General features: G+C 31.0%; 1 protein-coding gene and 1 long non-coding RNA gene across 24 annotated transcripts in view; both read left to right on the top strand.

Moving 5' to 3' along the window:
• Positions 1-25882, top strand: part of LOC121126721 (sodium-dependent phosphate transport protein 2B) — a 52481-nt gene that overhangs the window by 13715 nt on the left and 12884 nt on the right. For 12 of the 23 annotated variants that reach the window (XR_011782687.1, XR_011782685.1, XR_011782693.1 and 9 more), the window contains 3 exons: positions 1582-1883; positions 1952-2281; positions 3801-4043. Coding sequence is in view for 13 of the 23 variants with exons in the window: in XM_071892125.1 (XP_071748226.1) it covers positions 1582-1883; positions 1952-2281; positions 3801-4043 (875 nt within the window). In the remaining 10 variants the exon portion in view is untranslated. Of the gene's footprint in view, positions 1-1581; positions 1884-1951; positions 2282-3800; positions 4044-10574; positions 10746-11558; positions 12139-23316; positions 23606-23656; positions 24227-24269; positions 24588-25882 lie in introns of those variants that run through there. The other 11 variants (XM_071892133.1, XM_071892132.1, XM_040722036.2 and 8 more) reach the window with 8 other exon arrangements.
• On the top strand, positions 15631-17367 carry LOC121126723 (uncharacterized). The gene is made up of 3 exons (XR_005867116.2): positions 15631-15966; positions 16024-17033; positions 17091-17367. It is a non-coding gene; the product is annotated as an uncharacterized lncRNA (long non-coding RNA).

The following is a 25882-nucleotide window of genomic DNA, read 5'->3' as shown; positions in this document are numbered from 1 at the left end:
ATTGGGAAGTTTTTGAAAAATAATTTGGGTTGGGAAAACTTCATTCATATAATCATGTCTTCTCTCTAGCTTCTTCAGATAATGTATTTTGAAGTCAGTTCAGCTCCTTTCGTCTTTAATATTAGTCATGGTTTAACTCAGTAACAGCCTGACTCTTGAATTTTATGACCTTCCATATTTATCAATGTACGGGGGTTTGACTGATATGATTAGTAAGTCCTCTCTCTAATCCTTTATAAAAATCCTGGGTGTGATGCTGTTTATTTCAGCAATAGACCAACGCCAGTTTTTTGCCGTGTAATCAGTTGAGGAGGGGTTCAGCACTCACGAGCCGCCACTACCAATTTGTTTCATAATTACATAACCAGGGGTTATATTTGAGAAAATAAGTAATAGTATTAAAAAATATAGGATTTGTAAATTATAGTAACGTATTTCGAAATAAAACAATAATAAAAGTACGGAACTAGTCCTTTTGCCGCATACAATTCTGCCTCTGGTAATTTTGTCTCATAGAGATTTTAGCATTTGACGTACACGCCGCCTTTTTATGTTTTGATTCGAACTACAACTTTAATCTTTCCCGATGATACATTCCCTTCCCTCTGTCAATTAAGTTTTTGACATGTATTCAAACATGAGCTGATATCATAATTATGAATAAGGTACCACTCGTCAATTATCCCCTTTCAAAATGGACTCATGATCCCAGATCTGTAACTCCTTGCTCCTTCGTAATAATTTAGACTATAGAGACTTCTTTATTTATTTAATATGTTCCATTTTTCTCCTTCTTTAAATCTATAGCTGAGATACAAGAGTAAAAAATAAAGATACATTTCGAACCTGTAATATAGAAAGGACAATAGGTTAATTTAACATCAAAGTTTTATTGTTATATATAATTAATTATGCTACCATTTTTTTTCTTTTTTTTCATATTTCAATATTTTTTTAAGTTGGCAATCTGAAAAAAAAATTGTTTTCCACAGTTGTTATCATAGTTTTTTTTAAATTTTTCAATAGAGACAATCTAATGATTAAGCAATCACTAGTATGTGTACTCATAAATGACGGAGAATGCCATATGTGAATTTTGGGGAGTTATACAGAATTGAAAATGTGTATATATTTAAAGGGGTGTGGATACAAGTGTAAAATATGATTATTTGTTACAGTTTGAAACAAAACGGTTTTATTCTCCTCGTGCATTATAAAAGTTTTGTTTAAATTTTTGTTCGACTGTGTGTGCATGAGTTAACATAATTGAGATACATGGTTGATTGTTTAATTATTATTTCAGCCTTCTTTTTGTCTCTTTTCTTTAGGTGAGACCATTCAAAAGTATCATTGCATAAATTATTTCAAATATGAGGAACGGACATTCTGAAATTAAAGAAAATTAGGGAAGAAATACATTCCCCTCCGCCTATCGGCGGCCATAGTTAAACATAATTACAATATTAAAATTCACATTGTCATTATTTTTTTTGTTTGCATACTATTAGATTTTTTTAGCCCCATGGGATCCTCAATATTGTATCATTTTTCAACTAACATTTATGTTAATATTATAATTAGGTTTTGGAAGGATGGATCCAAAATGACCCAAAATATACAAATATTACGACTCTCCTTAAAGCTTCTTGTGAGCGCACAGTGGACGGTAAAATTGAAAAATATGAATGTGGATACTTGTTTGCTGGTGTCAATATTGAAGATATGTGGATAGGACTCATTTTGGTTATTTGTTCATTATTAGTTTTAATATCGTGTTTGGTATTTTTAGTTAAAATTTTAAACTCCCTTATGGAGGCACAAATTGCAAGAGTGATTCAGAAAGTTTTGAATGCTAATATTCCATATTTCCCATGGTTGACTGGGTAAGATAAGTTGTATATTTAGTTTAATCGTGATACACCATATCTTATTATTTTTTATTTATACAAAGTTATTTAGCAATATTTGTAGGATCATTGATAACTATTCTAGTTCAATCGTCGTCAGTATTTACATGTACATTAACACCACTGGTAGGAACAGGCTTTTTTGAATTAGAAAGAGCGTATCCTTTAACTTTAGGATCAAATATAGGAACAACTACAACTGGTATTCTTGCAGCTTTAGCATCAGAAGGAAGAAGTTTCAGACCTGCCCTTCAAATTGCATTGTGCCATTTACTATTTAACGTGTCGGGTATCTTAGTATTCTATCCAATACCGTTTATGCGATGGCCGTTACCAATGGCTAAAGTTATGGGCAAAACTGTAGCAAAGTATAGGTATGTAAATAAAAGAAACATTTCCCCTTTTTATTTGAAATAAATTAAATCAGTTTTTTGAGAATATAATAATACTCATTATTCATTAAATAATAAACAAATCAAACGGAACGCTCTATGAACAGAGATATGAAAAATGACGATGTCATATTTTTATCTTTCTTTGTTCTAAATGTTTATTTAAGTTAAATTTATTTCATAGTTCTATGTAATAGATTGGTATTGTGTCAACTTGATGTGATTAATTAGAAGAAAAATAAATATAAAAGATTAAGTAGTCATGCATGTTCCCTGTCAATTTAATTGTTTGAAAGCGATTTGAAGGGGGTTCACTCAAGTGTTTATGCACAATTTAGCACGCAATTATTCTTCCTTTCTATTATTATTAACCGAAACGCCATTTTTAATGCAATAGCTCATTTTTTAGGACCTTTTGACAAAACTGCTCTGTTTTCAATAATTTCCAATATTTTCTTCAGATTTCTTTTCCTTCAAGAATAATTAATTAGATCAGTACCCATGGCCATAATCAAATAAAATCAAAGAATTTTTATATTTGTCTTAGAAATGCTAAAACAGATTGTTAATATCAACCGACGTTTTGAATTGTCCATGTATATAGTGCTCCCTGGATGGATGTGACAATGAGCGACTAAATAATTCCTTCAATTCCTGGGGAAAAATCATAATTAATTTCAATCGAATGTTTTTTTCTTTTATTTACTAAATATGTAATCAGATATATGATAATAAGCATTGACAATATACTACTTAGGAGTAATTTTTTATTGTTATAATCCAAGCATTTTTTATTTTATAGATAATTCCATAATTAACGAATTCGATTGTAAACAATTAATATATCAATACTTCCAAGTTTATATTCAGAAAAAGGTCTAATTTTATTACTACATTTTTTGATGGAGGATTATAAATGAAATATTGATGAAATGTGAAGCAAAAATCTTTCAACTCAAACTTTTAATGAGTCATTATTATTAATGGTTGAGGTTGAGTGATTAACACCCAAACCAAACTTAAAAAATATTGAGTATACTAAGGGGTTTCAATTTAAAAATCGACTCAACTCAAGTCGAAAAAATGAGTATTCAAGTTGAACGTACCGAGTCCATAATTCTTTGGGTCGACAAAGTATTATAATACATATTTTTAAATTGTCTTAAAATGTTAACTAAACATTGAAACAAAAAAAATCAATATTCTCCTACAAGCTAATAAATTTGAATTGTTAATGCTAAACTGCATCCCATAGAGTATTTGTTAGATTGCAATCTTTGAAGAAAATAGCAATATTTTAATGAAATCAATTAAATAACTATTTGTTTAAAAAATGTTCTTAAGTGTAGTTTTCTAATTTAACTCGTATATTCTAAATTTATCGATTACGGAATTTAACTTTATTTAAAGAGATAATTTTATCTCTTTTTATCTTATTTTATATAAAAATTATAAAATTTGTATATTTTTATTGTCTAAAATTGAATTTTATTTAATACAGGTGGTTTGCAATAGTTTACTTGATTCTTTCCTTCATTGTTCTACCACTGATCGTATTTAATTTTTCTCTTCTTCTTGGTGGAAATCTTGGAATATATCTATGCATAATTCCTCTAATGTTAATATCTCTACTTATTACACTTATCAATATTCTTCAGAAAAGATATCCTAACTTGTTACCAAAGTTCCTAGAAAATTGGAATTTTCTGCCATTATTTATGAGATCTCTAAGCCCTTATGATAGGTAAGAATTTTTTATGATCAATCATTTATTAAAGACTGTTTTTGACTAACCAATATATTTGCTAACCAGTATATTTTTCAGTATTATACATTTTCAGTAAAATTAGCTTATAATTATATTTTTATACATCTATTCATCAAAATAACCACTAGCTTTATATCCCCTCGAGTAAGAAAAGAAGTATTCGATAAAAAAAATGGTAGATTGCCTTGTGTATTTTTCTGATTTTTAACTATTGATTACAAAAGGGAAAATTACTGTTCAAAATTTCTACCAATGAAATTAAGCCAAGAATACCATTTTCTTTAAGCGTTGAATCCAAAACTGATTCCCAGTTTTTATCTAGATTGTTGGATTACAGAAAAAATAGACTTAAGTACTTTGGGACTATTATCATTCAGAGTCATTTTTCACCGTTGAGATAATTATCAAATTGAAGTACGATGAATAAAACTTATTTTAATGGTGCCTAGGATAATTAAAAGTGGTGTTTTTTTAAAATTATGTATCTTGTTCTGAACTCGTCATATTCCCATTATTAGGCTGAAAAATAAATAAACAAAACGATTCTCGAGAACAAGGGTTCAAAACTTCTTCTTTTTTCAACTTTTTAGTGAGCAAATTCTCTATTTCCTCAACAGTATCGGTCTTTGACAAATTCGATTTTAGCCCATGCAGTGACTAGGACGTAAATATACGTGGTTGTTTTTTTGGCTCATTTTACGGCCCTTAATTTTTTTTTCTATTAATTATATTTTTTCTAGCAGTTATCAGACGGAAATAAAATACATATGAAAAGATTTGTTAGGTTATTTTCTCGATTTATTTAAGCAATAAAAACATACAAAAAAACATATTCTAGACACATACCGGGGAACGATGCTTTGTTTTGTCTTGACGAGTGCCTTAATGTTCGGTTCGACCTTTAAAATGGTACAGATTCTAGGTCAATTAGGCGGTTCCGCAATTTGGTTTTGATTTTATTCATTATCGAAAAAGACGACTTGTATTACACTCACAACTGTGCACTCCCCTTGGACTTATGGCTTCACATCACTTTTACAGTTGGAAGGAAGAAGGGTGGAGATACAATTCTATTACCAAGCTTAGCATGTGTGCAAAACGACTACAAACAGTGACGTGATAATGCATGTTGTTTTTTTAGCGTCACGTGCCAGCCTGACTGTACGCAACCTGTGACTCGCTTTTTACCATCCATTAAAAATTTGTAACCATTAACTTACAATATTATTACAAAACACACACACTAAATTAATTATCCATAAGAATATATCCACGTATTAGTAATTACTTAATAATGGGAGCTCTGTTACATACCTGTTAAACCAAAAAGAGACTCCACGAGATTGAGTTTGCAGGTAGCCGCTACGACATTTGTAATCAACAGTTTTGTCACTTTAACACAAACACGACTTACAATACCACATATATTGGTTGTTTGAGCTATTAAAACAGTCTGTAAATGGTTGTGATTTGTAATTTGTTTGGAAAATTAGAAAACATGTTTGAAATGGGTGAAATTGTAAAGCAGTGGTTCTTTTGTGCGACCGGTCATTCCCAACTTGGCAACTCCGCCATTTAACACCTATAGGGAATTCCCTACAGGTTAAGAATAACTACTTTACGCTTTTATAACTAATTCATCATTAATAGTAATAAGTAATAAGGAATATCAAAGCTTATATTATAGAGAAATATTCAATGTTTTATTGAAAATTCGACGTATTTAAAAAATATACATATCCATGTTGTACTAGCAAATAGAAAACATTTACGAAATATTTTTTTTAAGATTTCAATGTATTTATAATAATGTCATACTCCGTCATAATTAATATAAAAATACCGTGCTTCGTATAAATTTAAAATTTAAATAAAGTAGTTACTAATTATATTTGAAATATTTAAATTATCTTATTATCATAATTAGAACTCTTTGAACCATGGAATCTCCTTCCTTAAGGAAGGAGTCCACCCTAATCTCCAACTAAGTCTGGTAGTTTTCCTCGGATAAATTGTCATTCTTTCGTCCATTGTGGAGTACAGAATATGAACTTGAACATTTTTTGAGATGAATGATCAAGTCTAAAGTATTTTCCTTCGATTTCCTCTATCTTCTTCTGGGACTAATCGTTGGAGAACAAAGAAGTCAACTTTTTTCGTTCTTAATGAATGAATAATGGTTTTAGGCCTTAGCAATTGCGAAATTAAAATTACATCAATATTTCAAATTGTAATATATTTTAGTTTAGTGGTTAAAAATTCATATTGTTTTAGTACTTAATCAATATATACTTATTTTATACTTCTCATCCACAGCATTTTATCTGAATCTAAAAGTAATTTGACCTGTCGTTGTACCAATCTTTGGATATATTCATTGTTATATATGGATAGATTGATTTCCATCCAAGGAAGGAGTTGATTATACTTTTGTATTTGGCTTTACTTGATTTGGAAAAGTATATCGGTTTTCTGACACAATTTGAAGAATGAATTGATATTTATCTGAATTTTTGGTCAGAAAGTTATTGTATTCTAAAATGAGGGCTACAGCACATTCAAAATTGTTTTTGGTCACCTTGATGATTTTCACAATGTTTTCTGTTTTTTATAGTCGTCCATGATACTTCCCAAGTACAGAGATTCAATTAGAAACGATGTTAAAATTTTCATTTTATTAAAAAGGTATGGTTTTTTTGGTTGCAAAATCTTCTCTAATAGATATTTAGTCTTATATTTAACAAGGCCTTTCCAGTCATGGGTTTAACATTTATGGTTTTCGTGGTTGGTGGTCTTTGAGAGTCGAACACACAGAGTGTTTGCTTAGGTAGATGTACCTTTACAGTTCAAAGTTCCTATGATTACAAAATTTGAAAGTCAAAAAGTTGATTACTTTGCCTATAATGATCTTAAACAATTTTTTTTATCCACATGGATCATCGAAGTTTCAAAAAATATTAATTATGTTCTTGTATCTGTTCATATTTACAATACACAGAACTTTCGTCCATATAAGATAACCTATTTTAAAATTTCGACTTGACATCGATCCTAGTATGACAAACACAATACTCACTTCTTTTCATATGGCTCCCCAAGGAATAAAAAGACCACGTGGTACAGCTTCTTCATTCTACTTTTCGTTTGGAATGTCCAATGACATAGTTCAAATGATTGTGTCATGTGAGACATTTAAAAAAAAAAAACCCTACAGCATTTCAACTAATTATCGTGTATCAGATATTCTTCCTTGATTTTGGCATCCGGTTTACAGTTGACATGATGGAGAAAAACGTTCTATAAATCAAGATAAGCTCAGAATAAGGCTTATATAATTGAATAATATTCCAAAACTTCTGGGATCACTTTCACCAGCTCAATGAATATATTCCAAACTAATACAAATTTCATTACCTTCGATTTCATTCAAGAAGATTTAACAAAAAAATAATTAATTCTAGTTCCATTAAACTGGATGAAATGAGAAAAAAACAATATTTTTATTTATATAGCGCGATACTGCTCTTCTCTTAAATCAATGAGCGGTGCTCATTTTTTCACTGATACAAGTGATACAGGAAGTGTACTCATTACTTCTTATTGATTATAAAGGATGAATGGATAATTTTGGTACGAAATCGAAAGAATAGAAATGAGGCAATATAGTAACAAATTATTTAAAAAGATATTGCTATTATTTACGTGTTGGCAATTGAATGTTTACAAAACATTCATTCCATTTGGTGATCAATAATTCTCTCAATTTTTTAGTACTTAGTTTAGATTTATCATATTCATCATACTAATGACTGTCTCAGCTTTACAATTTGGAGTATTTTTGTATAAAAGGTTTTCATTTGTTGAGTTTCTTTAGTATTGTGTAGCCAGGACTCTTTTGAAGGAAAACTTGGTCTTGAACGGCTCTTCCTTCAAATCTTGAGTCAGATTTTCTACAATGGTTAGACTTGTAAAAAGAGGCATTATTTTCTCAGGCACACTTATTGCGAAAGGTATTTGACAAAAAAATCCCTGTCTAAATACGAATTTTAGTCCTATAGAATACTTATTAATTACTTCTTATACTCTTCTGGTTGCTGCCAAATCATCCTCAAGGCTGTTTAAATGTTCTTTGAAAACGTGAAGATGATGGAAGTAGTACTCAACCGTTTTTAACCAAGTTCCCTATCTTCTTATGATTGGTGATAGAGGGAGTTGAATTTTATATGAAGTAGTAAATATTCGCTTTCTTCTTCCAGAATTCAAAAACGCCTTCTTCACATTGGAAATAAGTTCGTTCCTTTGAGGAAACTTTTGTTGAACCATAGCTGCAACCCTATGTAATCCATAAGCAATGCATGTAATGTGAATCAATTATGTGTTCAAAGATCTTCACCTACTTTCCGACAATACGAGGTGGCATCAGTGGTGAAAACTTTAAGTATACACGGGACAAAATCTTCTCTCAATAACTTATACAAAGTGAGCTTATAACGATCTTCTTTACATTGTTTGCGTTTACAATCTCAAAATCAATCAAGTCAATTATTACGGTATGAGGCTCCCACAGAAATGTCCGTCTAACTGGCCAATAAAAATTGCCGAGATTGACCTCCCTTCATGATCTCTTGTCTCATCTAGTGCAACGAAAATATCCTTTTCTTCTACCTCTTCTTAAATTCTATTCAAAGCTCCTTGACATACTACTCAGACCATGTTTTTAACGACCCATCGACCTGGAGTAGTTTTTCCGGTATATTTTTCACTGAACTTGGAGAAATTGCCATGATCCAGGACATTTAAAGTTATCTTATATTACACAAATAACTTTGCTTCGTCGAAATTGAATGATGAACCATTTAATTTTCGTTCGTCTCCTTGAATTTTATGTTTCTTGAAGACTTTTAAGTTGTGGATGTGATGGGAGGTTTTGGGGTTGCGGATTACTGGCCATAAATGACGAAATGTGCACAACAAATCGCTAAAACACCTAGAAATACTTTTATTGTTCGAATCATAAATCATAGTGACAAGAGTATTATGACTCCCTTCTTTTTCTTTTTAACCTACATATGAAGGGGTTTAGAAGGAGAGAAAATAAAAAAGTTTTTCTTTTCTTCCGTTGAAAGGCACAACATCCTCAAATTTTACGCTTATCTCAATTAATTACATTTTATTATGAAATAATGAGTATATTTGGATTTTTAATCTTTTAACAAATTTTAGAACCGATTTTTAGTTAATGCTATAGGTGAAATTAGATTTTAAGAAAATTATTAAATTTGTGAGGATTAAATGTTGTATGATAAACTTGTTGACAATATTAATGTCTTTTTATATAAAGAAGATGCCTAATTTATCAATAAATAATTCATTAATTCTATATTCGTATTTAAAGTTATTTTTTTCTCCGGCAAGATGCATGTGAGAGCAGTAAGGGGAAGTTACTTTGTTGACAAATAGTGCAATACTGAGAAGAACGTGCTTACAAGATGCAGAGATACCAACGTATTTTATTCCTTATTAAATATAATCTCTTTCAACCTATCAAATTTGCTCTTATAAACGAATCTACCAACTCCACTTAAGGCTAAAGAATGACTCTGAGCGATAATAGTCCCAAATTACTATAATCATAGATATTTTAGAATTCTTAACACTGAAAGAAAAATTGAAATCAGTTTCGTTTTCTGAGCTCAATCATAAATTCAATTATTGGATTCAATTCATTTGAACAAAATTCGTGTTCTGTCGTGTTAGTAATGATAGAGTATCAAATGACTTGAATTCTAAATGATGAACTTTGAGTGACATAAATTAGTATACAAATTAAAATCCAATGTTTAGCTTTTTTTAGTTCAAAATATACGTAGAGTCAGCTGTTTTAAATAATACAAAGGTCAACTTATGAAAATTAATGAAAAAAGCTGTACACTACATCTTTGTTTATTTCAAAAAGATAGTAGTATTAGTCAGACCATTACTTGGGATGATGATGTCTGATTAAATATACACGTAAGAAAATTGTAATAATGACATAAAAGAAAAAGGGTTAATAAAGTATTCTTCAACATAACAAATATACTATATACAGATCAATTTTTTTATAACGTTCCATTTTCAAAATACGTGCAATTTTGTAACATTTATTCGACTCAGTTGTAATTTTCATTTTGAAAAAATATTTTAAAAAAATACAACTTTATTTTTAAGAGGATAAATTTTCTAAGAAAATAAAATAATTATATAATCACAGAAAGAAGAACGAAATTTTTAGTCATTTTAAATGTTTTTACCAATTTTCATAAGTTCTAAAACACAAACGTACTTAATTATTGGCTAGGTTTGATTTTTATCATTTTGGGATGTAAAGTAAATTGATTTTTTAATTAATTTAATGAAGGCAATTATCAAAAGCTCTCCTCATATATTAAGTAAAATACTGTGTATACATATGTAACCAATATATTTTTTAAAGTATTATTGTTATTTTTTAAATCTATATTTCAGTATATTTACACAAATTTGGGATCATCTAAAAAAATGTTCCTGCCGATGATATTCAAGTTTCAACTTTCTAATGAGGACAAATATGTAGTATAAATTATATTTTTATTTTCAATTAAAAGATACCAATAATTTTTATATGTAGCCTAATCAATAAACAATATCTGAAAATTAGTTAACAATCTTTAATTAAAAAAATAACAACACTCAACCAGATTCAGGATAGTTTTATGTTGCTAATAAGTTTATTTTTATTATTTAGTTATATTTGTTTAAAATACTATTGATTTTCATTTTGGTATACATTCTACATTTTTATTTAGACAGGATACTTAATTAATTACTCAATAATTTGTCAGGTTCCAATGTTTCCTATAACATCTTGTAATTAGATATTTCCCTATATAATCAAACACATACTTATTCAAAACTCAGTATTTGTAAGAGGAGTTCGATTGAAATATAAGTTAGGCCGTGTGAAAATATTTTTCAATATTACAAAGAACGTGCAATGTAGGTACGATAAAGTTAGAAACTATTATCAGAAATTATTCTGTTAGGATCTAAGTCATACGTGGAGTTTTTGGGAGATTGGGTGTTAGACACCTTGGGCCCTAAAGATATATTATAAGATCATGAATATTTGATATACTTAGTTTGTAACTTTATAGAAATTGGCCCCCTAAGACTAATTAAAAAATATTTACAGCCCCCCCCCCTCTATAAATTTCAGCCCGCCTCTTATGCTCTAATTAAGAGCTTTTTAGAAAATTTATAATAAGGACGTTTCGCCTGGGACTGGTTCATTCATATTCGATATTAGTAAAAATCGGAATTAACAAATTATAATAAGATATCATGTTACTCTTATGGAATATAAACTCAATACTCATAACTTATTTGTATAAATTCTCAATTAATTCTCTTAAAATCCTTCCACGAATACATTACCTTTTAATATTAATATTGAACTTAATTTGTCCCAAGGTTAATAGAAATACAAGATTAGACCATCATGTAATCGGGCTTGCTAGGATTTTCAATTTGATGTATCGTATCGACTGCTGGGCAAGAGAGGGAAATATTGACGTCATAGATAATAGAAAAGGTACCAAATACAAATTCACAAAACACCGAAATTAAGAACTCAGGTTACGGTGTGGGCCAAAAGAGAGAAGTTTGGTATCCTTGGAGTATGATATTATATCTTATTTACATTTCACAATATATATATTATTACTAATTTATTATTATAATTACGATAATAATACTTATTCGCTATTCCGAAAAAGTATAATGTATTTACGCAATGAGACTGTCAGTTGTGCAGTTCCCGTTTGTGATTCTCCTAACAGCCTAATTCATCATCATTTTAGAGAAGGATCCCTCAAGAGGAAAAAATGGGAAAGTGTTTGTCATCGAAAGGACCCCTTAGGAAAATACCTTCGAAATTTGTGAGAATCATATTGAGGAAAATGATTATTAAAGGGATTTAAAAGGTGAATTGCTGGGACTACTTTCAAAAAGAAAATTGAAAGAAAATGCTATCCTTTCCAGAGGTATCATACCTGGAGAAGGATTTGAGCAAGCTCCAAGTAAAACGAAATGAATTAAGATAGAGGGCCATTTTGAAGAAAATTCTAATGAAATATATTTGGAGACATTAGACAAATCATCCCAAAACAACGCAAAATCAATTCAAACCCTTGTGTTAGAAAAGTTTAATGCATCTAATCAAGCATGTGTATCCTGGATTATATAAATTAGTTGGGCTTCTAATACCAGAAAATATCCACTCATTCTAGAACTCTAGTCACTAAGGAAACTGAATGCAGACTGACACGAAAAAGTGAAAATCTTTCAATCGGAAAATAGATTATTAAAATCCAAATCTAATTTTAAGGAAGCGAGGAAAGGAGAACTGGGAAAAGAGATTTACTAAATTTCAATGTTAACTCATTATCAGTGGAAGAAGTTTATAAATGGAATGACGAGGATTTTGTTAATACTTTTGTTGATAATGAAGTCTCTTGCCTCAAAAACCTACCGTTACATTCAATCCAGTAGTCTACTTCTGGTTCCTAGTATAATAATCCTGAAACGGCGGATCCGAAATTTTAAAACAGCTCCTGGAATACAATCAAATATTATTAAAATTATCACTCAACAAATCAAATCCAACGAAACTCCTAATAGAAACATAGCTGTCTTGTGCTTTGATGAGATGAAGCTCCTGACCAATATCAAAAAAGGACTTTCGATGTGCCTATGGAGTAAATTTGGATATACGAAAGGATATTCTCCAAAGCATGATAAATATGATTGGAACAATGAAGCAAATTAAGTAAAAGAAAATGTTGAAGTGGTTTTGCCTAAGTCATCTGCTTTGAAGCCCCAACAAAAGGGCATAAGTATTTCTTCAAAATCTTTGACCCATTGTATCAATACATAAATTGGCCTTCCATATATATTGACATCTCGTTTAAATCGAGATTGGGTTGAAAACTTTTTTTCAAGAATAAGATATGTAGGACGAACCCACTCTCATCCTAATGCGGTAGAGGCCATAGATCGATTTTGGATACTCGTAATAAGCAGCTCAGAAAAAATGGTTGTTGTGAATACTCTAGTCAGATTTGAAGTAGACTAATATTTTGTTTCTATGTTTCAACAAACTACAGGTTGTAGTATCACCAATGCACTAATGTATATATACTAACCCTGCATCTCCTTTAAGGTCCTATTTTGAGCGAAGCAGATTCAGAAGATAATAGAATTTGATCAAGACTTTGATGACATAATTTATCCTCAAATCATTAAAGATGAGATTGAGGAAGATATAAATAATGATGAAAATATAATGGAGCAACCATCAAATGATTAACATCGTTCTAAAACCTGTAAGATTTATTTATGTTGCTGGATATGTGGCCAAATCGTTATATCAAAAATTTCCCACTCTGGGGTGTAATACTTCCAGCATCCAAGCTCCTCCATTCCATGGCTTAAAACAATGCAAAGAGTGGGACTGTTTTAAAAATCGGAATATTTTTTGGAAGTATGCCAAAAAATATAGAAGTCACATGGGAATTTTTTGATACCAAACCATATCTGATGGATCAAATCATCAGCATAATTGTGGAAAAGTATCCAAAGGAAGAATATTAAGTTATAAAACATTTTAATCGCAGTCGTACATTCATTAGACTAAAGTATATTAATATTGTAAACAAAAGTAGCATAAAAAGAAAAATAGCAAGTAACGTACGAAAAACTGCTCATTTAATTAGTTAAAAAATAGAGACGGAAATTATATATATATTTTCTAGGCTCATTATTTAATTTTAAACTATAAACTTTCGAAATTTGAGTGCCTGTGTTCTAGCTAAGTCTAAAAATCTCGTCAAGCAATTCCTCGGAAATTGGATGGCCAATATTTCTTTCGAATTAAAAGATTTCTCCTTTAGCACAACTGTAATGCTATTGGGAGCGAAGATTTCTTCTTGTGTCAAATCCGCAGAGTCAATATGAGAACTGTTCGACTGTGGATGAATCAGTTCTATTTCAAGAAAGTATTTGTTTTAAGATATTTAAGTTTAATTAAATCATTACATAAAAATGTATATTATGATTTTTTTTAAATTCATAACCCTAGTATATGTAATTATATTGAACTTTATCACAATCACATATTCTTTAATGCCGGGAGTGACGAAGTAACACGATCTTTTGTTAGATTGAGCTGCAAACATTCTCCAAGGAGTCTTCATCTAGTATCTTGTATTTGATGAAGAATGATTATGATAATTTATAGCCATCCTAACTAACAATATATATGGATTGAATATATTGTTCTTGGATTGAATGATAGAATTAATGATGACAAGGCTGAAGAGTTAACATAGAATAAGTAATATCTAATAAGCCTTTTATTTAATTTTCCTAATGGATTTGAGTGAAATCCGACATTCTTCTTCGTTTCTCGCTGTAGTCCACTATGGAAAAATGATCCACTGTAGAAACGGAGACTTAGCTTCATATGCTTCACTACAACGTGGAAGATCCTCAATGGGTTTGAATGTCTTTTAAAAAAATGAAAACCTTGTCAAATTGTAGAATCAAGAATGTAAATTGTTTCATTTTTTCTCCGATGGAAAATGTTAATTAAACACGCAAATACTTATACACTGTGACGTCACAATTAAAAGCGTGGTGGAAGTCAAACATCAGTCGTAAACACCTTATGATATAACCTTGTATATCTATTAATTTTGATTTGTCCTTCATAGATTTTACATATAATATTATGAGCATCACTGAAAAAATTGAATCTTTGGTAGCATAATATTTTATACCTGATAATTCAAAATTGTAGTTGAAAAAGAGAATATTAAATTTAAAGACTGTAGACGATATATTATTTGTAAATTAATAAGTTATTATTAAAAGATACATGTTCTAAAGAGAGAAGATTCAGTGAACGGATCATTCGGAATTTCCCACTTCCCTTTCATATTCGTCGTTGGGGTAGATACATAATAAGAACCCATAAAAGACTCCAGAATTTGTAAATAAATACGAAATTAATGAAGAATATGCACAAAAAATTGCATACAGGAAGTTTTGGATAAATTATGAAGTTATATCGAAGATGAAGCTAATATATTTTACACACAATATTATTACAAGGATATATCAGTTTCTAAGGTGGATAAATCTCCTATGGAAGTAATAGAGGGTTAGGCATGACAATAACATATCTTATCCAGGTACTTATAAAATATAAACAAAGTTAAAAGTTTTTGCACTATAATATATCATTTAAAAAATTAACAGGTAATTCCACTTTAAATTGCCAAAAGGTTTTTACCTCAACCACTGAGAATTTGATAGAATTAGCATTTCGAGCTACATCTACATAGAAGTCCTCAAATGATTGACCTCCTTTTGATACATAGAGTGTAGTTTAATTTTGTCAATAATGATATTGTATTGAGAGCGAAAGTATTTCATTAATTTTCTAAAATGTCGGGAATAGAAAACTGTGTGTCTTCTTTAGATGTTGAGATGAGGAAATGTCGAATAGGGATGATGAAAATTTAAATTCTGCAAAAGTCTACAAGATTGCCCGAGGAAAGTGCAGGGATCAAATCCTAAGTCGAGGGAAAAATTGTTTTAGGAAAAATCCTGCTAAAAGAAAGATAATGGATTACATATTCTGTTCAAGAGACCTTATTATAAATAAATGATTTATACGGCTTGGAAACAGGAATGTAGAAAAGCTAAAGGAATTGGTTATTTCAAAGAGTCAAAAGTATGTAAAAATGGAATTGTGAGAAACTTAAAAGTCATGGTGAGAACCGTGACCATATTTAGTCCCACACCTTCAATACAGGTTCGATTAAAATCTATCTATAGAACCTATCATATAATTATAGTTATTCAATTCCAGATTCTGCTAGTGAGGTATCTATTGTGGATGAGCATTTTTTTAAAGGAAATTGGAATACACTTAAAAATTTGAATAGACCTTCAGAGACTTGTTTGAATGGAGCTACTTTTAATCAAGTAGGATCCATAATTTTAAATGTATGTTTTGGAAATGCAGAGAAGAAAGAAGAGATTATAATTGTCAAGAGAAATTTTAAACTTGTAATGTCGTGGGTATTGTGTAAAAAATTAAGAATTATACTGGAAGATTATCCAAGCCAAATTCAAGAAGGTGAATGGAAAAGAGCCAAAGAACCTAGTGATCGTGGAATCAAGGAAATGAAATATAATTCCGATGAAGAAATTAAAGCCATGAGGACATGCTTGTGGATGATTATCTTGATGTGTTAAGTGATGGAAATCAACCAAAAAAGACCGACAAAAATATCATTAATGGAAGAAATAGAACCTTAGAAAATCCACAAAGCAAGGGCTATTCCCTTTGCTTATAGAGAAGTTACGTAGAAGGAATTGGAAGAATTATTCACAAAATGAATAATTGAGCCGTTGGGATATAAACCTAAGGAATTGTGTCACCCTATTGTTGTGGTAGGAACATAAATGGTAAGGTTAGACTAACAGTCGATCTAACAAAATCAAATACGTTTGTCAAAAGACTTAAACATCCTATGTCTCATCTGAAGGAGATAATATCAAACATTCAACCTGGAAATAAATACTTTTTCACGATTCATGCAATTAAAGGATATTGGCATATCCCTGTTCACCCTGAGAGCCAAGATATAACAATGTTCATAACTGTCTTGGGAAGATTCAAGTTTGTAAGATGGTAAATGGGATTAAATGCAGCAAGTGAAGTATTCAATCTTATGATGGAACGAGCTTATGGGGGATTTCCAAATACAAGGGAGTTAGTTGATGATATTTTAAAATATGATAAGACATTTGAACAGCATGTTAAAAGAGTCAAAGAATTTCTTGATCTAAGTATTAAGCTTGGAATATTACTCAGTAAAGAAACATTTTAATTTGTTAAACCAAACGTTGAGTATTTTGTTTATATCGTAGGAGAACATGGAGTTAATGTCCATCCCAGAAAAACAGAAGCCCTTTCAAAATACCAGCTCCTCAAAACAGAACCAAACTGAGGTGTTCTTGGGAATGGTCAATCAAATGAGCGATTTTTCAAAATAAATAGCCAGCTTATCTATCCTATAAAGACTTTTTTTTTTTTGGTTAAAAAAATTTATTTATATTCTACAATACAAACAACGTAAATAATGAATACGCATAAAGATAAAAGTAGATCATATAATATAAAATAGGACAATTACGTTTAAAAAAACATAAATGATAATTATTGCTCAAATTTAATGTCCTGAATTAAAATACACTTTTATAATATTCAAAAAAAGTTTAACCATCGGCTAAAGTTAATAAAAAACGACAATGTCACATTGATTTGATGATATTAAAATATTGCAGGGACCTCCAAGGAACAAATTTGATGATATTTCCGGCCCATACCCACCACAAAGATGATGACAGAGGAATTTTGATGGAACGTGCTAACTATCAAGCAGTTACGCTTATCATTATAACTCTGAATTCTTCCACATGTAATAAAGAGTCAATATTTAATTTTTAAGCAATTAATGATATTATTGTTAATAAACCAAACTCAACGGCTTTATCACAAGGAGAAGTACTTTTATTTCTCTTATAAGCTCCAAATAATATATTTGCAGTTATTGAGTTTGAAGAAATATCTTCTTTCACACAAACGTTCCATTCGATAAAAAAATTGACTACTCTCAAGACTGATCCATCGGAATAGGGTAGAGTTTAATATAAAATAACATTTTTTGAACTGATAATAAAATTTGATATTGTCAGTGGATATTCGAAATTGTGAAGTAAATTTCGTCCCCTCTGAAATTGCAAAAATTGATCGATGAGTTCTTCGTTCCCAGAAGGGGGAAGATCCAGTACTACCATAAATTTATCTTACACAGACTTCACTTTCACCACTTTTTTTTTTTAGTAAAAGCTCTTTATTAAAAGCATGATTTCGAATAAGTAAAATATTTGTAGGAGTTCAACTTGTTTAGATAATATTAATTATTCATCATAGTACCTTATTTTGTTTTTCTTTCTTTTTTATTTTGGTATAAACGAATTTTTATTTTTACTAAGTCAAAATAAAGATATTTAAATCTTAACATTGGTGACCTCGACGTGATATCATACCTCCAAAAAATTCATTCTGATGGTCAAGACCATGCGGAAAGGTCCCTCAGATCGAACAAAAGTACGTAACGGCAGAGGTAAACAACTTAACTCTTGCCGTATCAGAACTACTTCTTCCAAAATTATCGGCGATGGATCGGGAAAATTGGTTTCAAAGAATTGAGTTGGAATTTTGGATGACGAAGATCAATAAAGATGAGACCAAATATTTAATGGCTTCAGCATTACCTGGTGAAGCTTTTAGGTATATACCTATTAAAAAAGAAGGTATCATGTATGATAGTGCAAAAAATGCAATTTTACATATATAGGGTCTCTCATCTTCAAATAGCATTTAAAAAAATTCTGATATCCTTTGCGATTTATTGGGATTTGCCCCTGGGAAGTTATATATGGAGTTGAACGTCTCCTTGACAAGGAATAAGTCCCTGATTTGTTTCATCATTTACTAAGGGAGACCCTCATCAGAAATGTGCCTAAAGACCTTCGAGGGTACTTGAGAGCATAGTCCCATATTTTAAAAAGTTGCAGCAAACGTGAGTTGCAGCCAAAGAACTTAGCAATTCACATATTTCCACTGTTGAAAACTCGACAGCTTCTCCTCCTATAAATCATGTTTTCAAAAAACCTCTTCATAACACATCAAAATTGATTAAATCTAAGGAGAAAAAAGATATCTACTATTATCATTCTAAATTTGCAATGAACGCAACTACCTGTTCAGGAGCTAGTTGCCCTTTTTATTTACTTGTTTCAAAAAAGCTAAATTGCCCTCGGTTGCGTGGGACCGTGGTTGTAAAGTACCCTTAAACTTATTTTTTATCAAAGACAATTCAAAGTTGATACACTTTCTGGTAGATACAGGAGCGCAAGTGCCTATTATTCCATTTAAAAAATGTAAAAGTCTTGTTCGATAAAATCTCTACCCTATAATTTGATATGGAGGAGCTCTAACTTTAATTCTCAATCTAGAAACCAATTTCCAATGGAAATTTATTGTATTACAAAGTGGTTGTACAATTTTGGGTGCAGATTTTTTATATAATTTCAGATATAGAATTGATATTTGCAATAAAAAGTTATTCCAAGATGAACCGTGCTTCATAACATAAATATCAAAGACTCGAGAAATCAAATCGAAATATAATGATGTCTTTGATAATAAAAGTTTCATTGAAATTTATCCAGTTCACAGAGTTGAACACCATATCGAGGCGAAAGATCCTTCTTGCTTTCCGAAAAAATGCAGGTTGATGGTGGGAAGTTAAATTTTGTACGAGCCAAAATCAACGAATGTTGAAGAAAGGAATCCTACGATTGTTCTTTTCTAATTTTTTACCCGCTATTCACGTTTTTCCAAGACCCAAAGGAATCTGGCGAATGTGCCGAGGCTATCGCCAATTAAATAGGAAGACGGACTTTGATCGGTATCCCTTCCCAATTCTAAGAAATTTGGTGGCTAATCTAAAAAGTATGACTATTTTTAGTAAAATGGATTTACACAGAGCGTATTACCAAATACCTATGAATAGTACTTCTATAAATAAAACTGCAATGAATATGCCAAGTTTTTAAAGTTTTGACAGACAACAAACCTTTAGTCACTGCGATTGACATTTGCAATCCATTTTGGACACCAAGATAGTTCCGTACTTTTGCATTCATAGTAGAGTTCAATTGTGATATCGAACACGTTTCTGGAAAATTAAATCATACTATAGACATTCTTTTTAGAAGTGTAAATAACATCAAAGTATGTCCAACCTTCATTGGAGATATAATTGAGGATCAAAAGAAACAGTATCCTAATTTACTTAAGTTTAAAATGAAACCTTCTTTTAAATACATTGCAGGAATCCTACTTACTGGTTTTGGCAATGATGATGCATTCCGTATGGCTGTGTCATCTCCAGCATTGCGTTAAAGAATCGTGCAATCTGTATACAATGACAATCACCAAGGATTTAAAAAAACGTTCAAGAAGGTTTCGCTTTTTTATGCTTGTCCTAATTTGCGAGCAGACGTCAGAAACTTCACTAGAGAGTGTTTAGCGTGTCAGAAATCCAAACCTTTCTGGACATCAAAACCAACGTCGTTTTTCGATTCTCCATTTGAAAGACTTTCCTTTATTCAAGTAAACATAATCGGTCCATTTTTACCAATTCAGAGACAGCGCTATGCCCTAAATATTATGGATCGTTTCAAAAGATATAACCTCCAAGACAATAGTCAATAATTTTTCGAGTGGTTTGGATTTCCAGAAACCATTGTGTCTGACCGAGGAACACAGTTCACTAGTTCATTTTGTATGGGTGTTTGCAGGACAATTGGTTTTGCAAGCAAGAACACAACTTCGTATCATCCAGAGTCCAACGGACTCATAGAACGTTTCCAAAGATTATTTGAGACTGGGCTAGAAGCACGAATGCTGAAAGAAAAAGGAGATTGGATCAATGCACTACCTGTAGTTTTATGGGGATTGAGGAACTCATTACCAATAGACCTGGGTTCTAAATATTCACCTTTTCAATTACTCGTAGGTTGCTCGGGATGCATGGCCTTTAATTTCTTTAATGCGTCCACCTTTACTTTTGGAAACCTCAACGTCGAAAGTTTCTTTTAAAAAATGGAGTAAATAACACACGTTCATCCGAGACACTTTAATAAAGGAGCCTTTAACAAACAATTAAAAAACCGAATTCATTTTTGTTAAAAATAAACCCATAAAAGAGACTCTATGTCCAGCTTTCTTGGGCCCGTTTAAGGTGATTGAGAGGCACGATCGTTACTATAAATTGGATTTTTGATCAAGAACTGATGATGTCTCGATGGATAGATTTCGACCTGCATTTGGAGTTCCAAGTATCCTTCCAGTGTCTCCAACTATAAAATGCACAGGATGTACAACTTGAGAATGATCTATTTGTTTATTGATCATTGTTGTTACTAACTACACGATCTCTTTACTCACTCTATCGTCTAGAGGGAGTAGTTTAAGAGTTTCACTTGTTTAGATGATATTAACTATTTGTCATAGTCCCTTGTATTCTTTTTCTTTCTTTTCCTAAAGAGGAATGATCATTTTTACTCAGTTAAAATAAAGATATTTAAATTTTAACATATTTAAGAGACCTCTCAAAAGTAAGATGGAATCTCCCTCCTGAAAAGATAGATCCAAGTGCTCAAGTTATGATAACTTATAATTTTATGATGTAAAGGAGTCTTCTCTAATAAAAATCGATTTCCAAACTTAATAACCGAAGGCATTTTTTCCTTATTTTGTGAATTATATCAATTGTTGAACCTGAATGAGAAGTAGGCATTTCTTTCCATAAAATTCTCTGAATAAGTGCTATAAGTGGTGAAAAACTTCCAAATCCGAATGGTTAAGGGTGTTGCCACATTATTCCATCCATAATATTTAGAGGACGTGAAATTCCCCTTCCTGTCTCTCAATGGGTATACACCTAATTTATCCTCAAACTTTTTATAGCATTTTGGGATTATACAAGATAAAAGGCAGAGCTCACCGCCTAATTTATGCTTTGGACACTTTAAAGTATGAATATAATTGCAGATTCTGATAAAGAAGGAATGGAGATAACTCTGTATAATAAAAGAGAAATAATTCGCAAATTATATTAAACAATTCGTTTTGTAGATATAAATTACGCCATTTTTGCATCTGATTGTAGACCATTATATTTGATCGGACACAATTACCCCTTGAGACACCATTTGTTGTCCCTTGGATACCTAAGATGTTAACATTTTGTACAACTCTACAAGCTTCGATTATTGTAAACCTTTCTGACTTCCAATATCCAAGACACCGGATGGTGGTTTTTGTTTTATTCATTTGAATTATGAATTGACCTTAAATTTCCCCCAAAAAAAGTCAAATATCTTTGAATTTGAATTTTTGAAAGAAACATTTTTTGAAGAAGAAATCCACCTAGTTGAATTTTTGAATTGGCTTCAATCATTAACGTTAAATCATCAGAATATAGGTCAATTATATGTTGTGTCCCGCAAATGGACACTCCCAATTCCAAATACTGTTTCTAAATGGTCATTGTTAGTTTATTGATTGTATATATAAATAGCTCGGGTGTGACAGGACATTCTTTTCTACAGTTATTTCCTAATAGAATGGATTTATCGAAGTGCTGTTAGCGAGTAAAGCTCTGATAGGATTAAAAAAACTTTAAACAGATCTTATAATGGGTCAGTGAAGTACGGGGTCAAATGTTTTGTAAAAATCAATGCACCAAACTTGCCACTCCTATTAAGAGATTCAATTGTTGTAGCAAGATTTCTTGAAATACCCGTAATTTTTATATTTCTCAGAAAACCTTTTTGTTCATTTTTATTGTTTTGGAATCAAATGGGTTCAATTTGCTTAGCTAAAACACCATATAATATTCTGTAAGTTTCATTTAAAACTGTGATGGGCCTCTAATGATTGAAATAAGTGCGATCACCCTTTTTATGTATAAGAGCTATCCTTCCTTTTGTAAGAGAAAGGGGCATTTTTCAGACTTTTCCATGTAATTTCTTTTTTTTATAAGGTATGGTGCAATTTCTTTACTAGTGAGAGAGAAAATTTGCCCACAAAAGGCCATCTGAACCGGATGATTTGGAATCCTTGAAATGTTTCTTTATATAGTCTACGGTGAATCCTTCAACCTTTGAGGGTCTGTTTTGCCCTAAAATCTGTATGGTTACCTATATGGTAATGTTACAATACTTCTGAAGGGTTATCAATTGTTCTATTTTTGACAACAATTTCCTATATTGTAGTGGCTGTATGAGTATGTTTGTTAGTTAAAACTTTGGTTCTAAGAATGGGATCGGTTTCGTGGTCTACTTTTCCTCTCATTTCAGTTTCACCAATGATTCTGTATGAATTGACCAAATCTGTGGTGTAACTCTTTTTATAAAAAGCAGAGTTATTTAGAACTTTTTAACACTGATTTAGAACCTATTTACTTTTTTTTACTATTTTTGTTAGATTTAATAATTTTTTTCACTGTTTTAACAGCAATATGAAACAATATATTAAAAGTTCACAATAAGACCAGAATAAGTACATTTGGACGAAATGCCAAGATGACACATTTGAAAATGTCAAGAAGTCTTTAGTTAAACAACCTCAAAAGAATCACTTAATGCTGAATAAAAAAAAATTATTTTGATAACGATGCTTCTAAGAAAAAAGGTTTTGGCTATATTTAAGACAAGAACACAGTGAAGGAAAATGGCATCTTATTGAAGCAAATTCGAAATGGTTAAGTGCAGTAGAAGATAATTATGGATTGACAACGCTTGAGGTTATTATTATATATTGAGAAACAAAACAAAAATAAACGTTTATCTTCAAGGATTACCTTATTTTTATATTCAGACAAATCATCAGGCAATTGTTAATATCCTCAACAAGAAAAATTTGGACGAAATTGAGAATCCATGAAAAAAATTAATTAAACAAAGGAGACATATGCGTTATAACTTCACTGTTGCTTGGAAACTAGGAAGAATAATTGTTAGCAGCGGATAATTTGTCAAGAAATCCATACTGGCACTCGAGGAAGAATATTTTTAAGAGCTGTATGCGGTAAAAAAATGTAGACGAATGAGATCAAGGATCAAAGATTGTAAAATTGAGAAACCAAGCACAACTAGATGGTAATTATCTAAAATTGATAAACTTTTTTATAGGCGGTTTTGGAGAAATATTAAAAATCTCTACGAAGAGTTAAAACCCTAATGGAATTTAAGCGATAGTCCACCGGCATATGAAGATTTGGTCATCGTTAATAATAGAATAAAAGAATTGTTATACCATGAGCAGATCGGAGAGAAATATTGGAAAATCTGTATACATCTCTCATAAAGGCATAGTGAAGACTAAGCAGCGTGTCAAAGAGATAATTTAGTAGCCGGTAAGAATAGTGTGAGGAATGCCAGAACTTATTACATAGTTTATTAATAAAGACTCAAATTAAAGGACCGAAAATGACGAGGCCATTTTAAGCAGTAGCTGTAGAAATATTTCTGTAAGTGGATAAGTAAAAAGCTGTCTTAGGTAACTTTGTAAAGTGCTGAAATGAGTAAGTCACAATGCCAATTACTCATTGGAGCAATCACGATATATAGAACCAGTACGGGACAATCCCTATTCGAAATTCAAAGCAATCATCCGTTTTGGAAAACTACAAAGTCAGCCAACGACTAGTCAAAATTATATTTTTACTTTTGTGCAATTTATATTCCAAATACTTAAAATATATTAAATTAAGAGGGAAACCCCTACATGAAGTGATCAAGTTATTTAATACAATACAAGGTGAGCACGTCTATCATTATCTTAGCAATGCATCAAAGTACTTAGTCATTGAAATTAGGTTCACCCCTTTTATCATGGTCCTCTCATGATGAATATGATATCTCATAAAAGACGGACACTACAATAGGTGAATCGGTTAGGATACAAGATGATATAACCAAAAGAAGGATCCCGGTAGCTACAATTGGATTATAGGAATATCAAAGGCAATATCTCATTCGAATGGAAAATGTTGTTCTTTTGTATCGTAAAAAGAGATTCATCCGTTTGGATTCCTTAGAAGGGAACAAGAAAATTTTATTTTTAATACCTATGATTTATATTTTGTAATCCTTGTCCTAGTCGGAAAGGGGGTGCTAAATATCTACTTAGCCAATAGGTTTAGTGGCACTCTATTTAAATGTTCCGTGTATATAATATATTAATTTGAAAATCATCCTGGATTCTCCCTGTGTAAAATTAAGTATGTATGCATAAAGTCTATAACTCATTATTCTCATATAGCACAATGTAAAAATTCATCAAAGCAAAATTTTCTTCCTCTTTCCACTAATAGATTCTTCATGCATTTCACTAAACTCTCAGCATGCCCATTACTTTGCGTAAATGGGGTGAAGAAGGTACTAATGTTACTCCCCACATCTTCAGAAAATCTTAAATCCCTGCGAACTAAACTGAGGGCCTTGATCCCTTTTTATTTTCACTGCAATCCCGGTTTCCGAATACATTTTTCTTAATTCCAATATTACTTCTCCCGAAGATAGAACTCTTTTCAATTCATCTATATAAGGATATCGTGAAAGTCGATCTCCATATAACAAATAATGTTTTTCTCAATACTCAAAGCGATCAGCAAACGTCCTCTCAAATGGCCTCAGTGAAGAAGGAAAATTATGTGGGAACTTTAAATACTAATATTTCTGCGACATGTCAACAAATCTAGCAAAGTCAGAGCTTCTTAATATAAGTGTACTAGACCGTGTACCCAGTATTGGTCGGAGTTATTGAGTGTCAATAAACTTTGATTTTAAAAATCTATATATGTACAAGTACTTCCTTTCTTTTTATTAGAATATTATGTACTGGGCTTGAGTAACACATGCTCGTTCCCAAATCTCATAAAAAGTGCCATTCATTATTTTTTTAGTTCGATATATGTGAGCCATCAAGACAAAAGCAAGCTAGAATAAATTTTCGCAAAATTGAATGGAGATTATATTTTTATTTGTAGCCAAATTATGCTCCATTTTTATCAACAAAC

This window comes from Lepeophtheirus salmonis, chromosome 12 (genome assembly GCF_016086655.4).
Source record: "Lepeophtheirus salmonis chromosome 12, UVic_Lsal_1.4, whole genome shotgun sequence".
Classification (NCBI taxonomy): Eukaryota; Metazoa; Arthropoda; class Copepoda; order Siphonostomatoida; family Caligidae; genus Lepeophtheirus; species Lepeophtheirus salmonis.
Note: the sequence above shows the minus strand (reverse complement) of the source record. Positions and strands in the feature narration are given on the sequence as shown.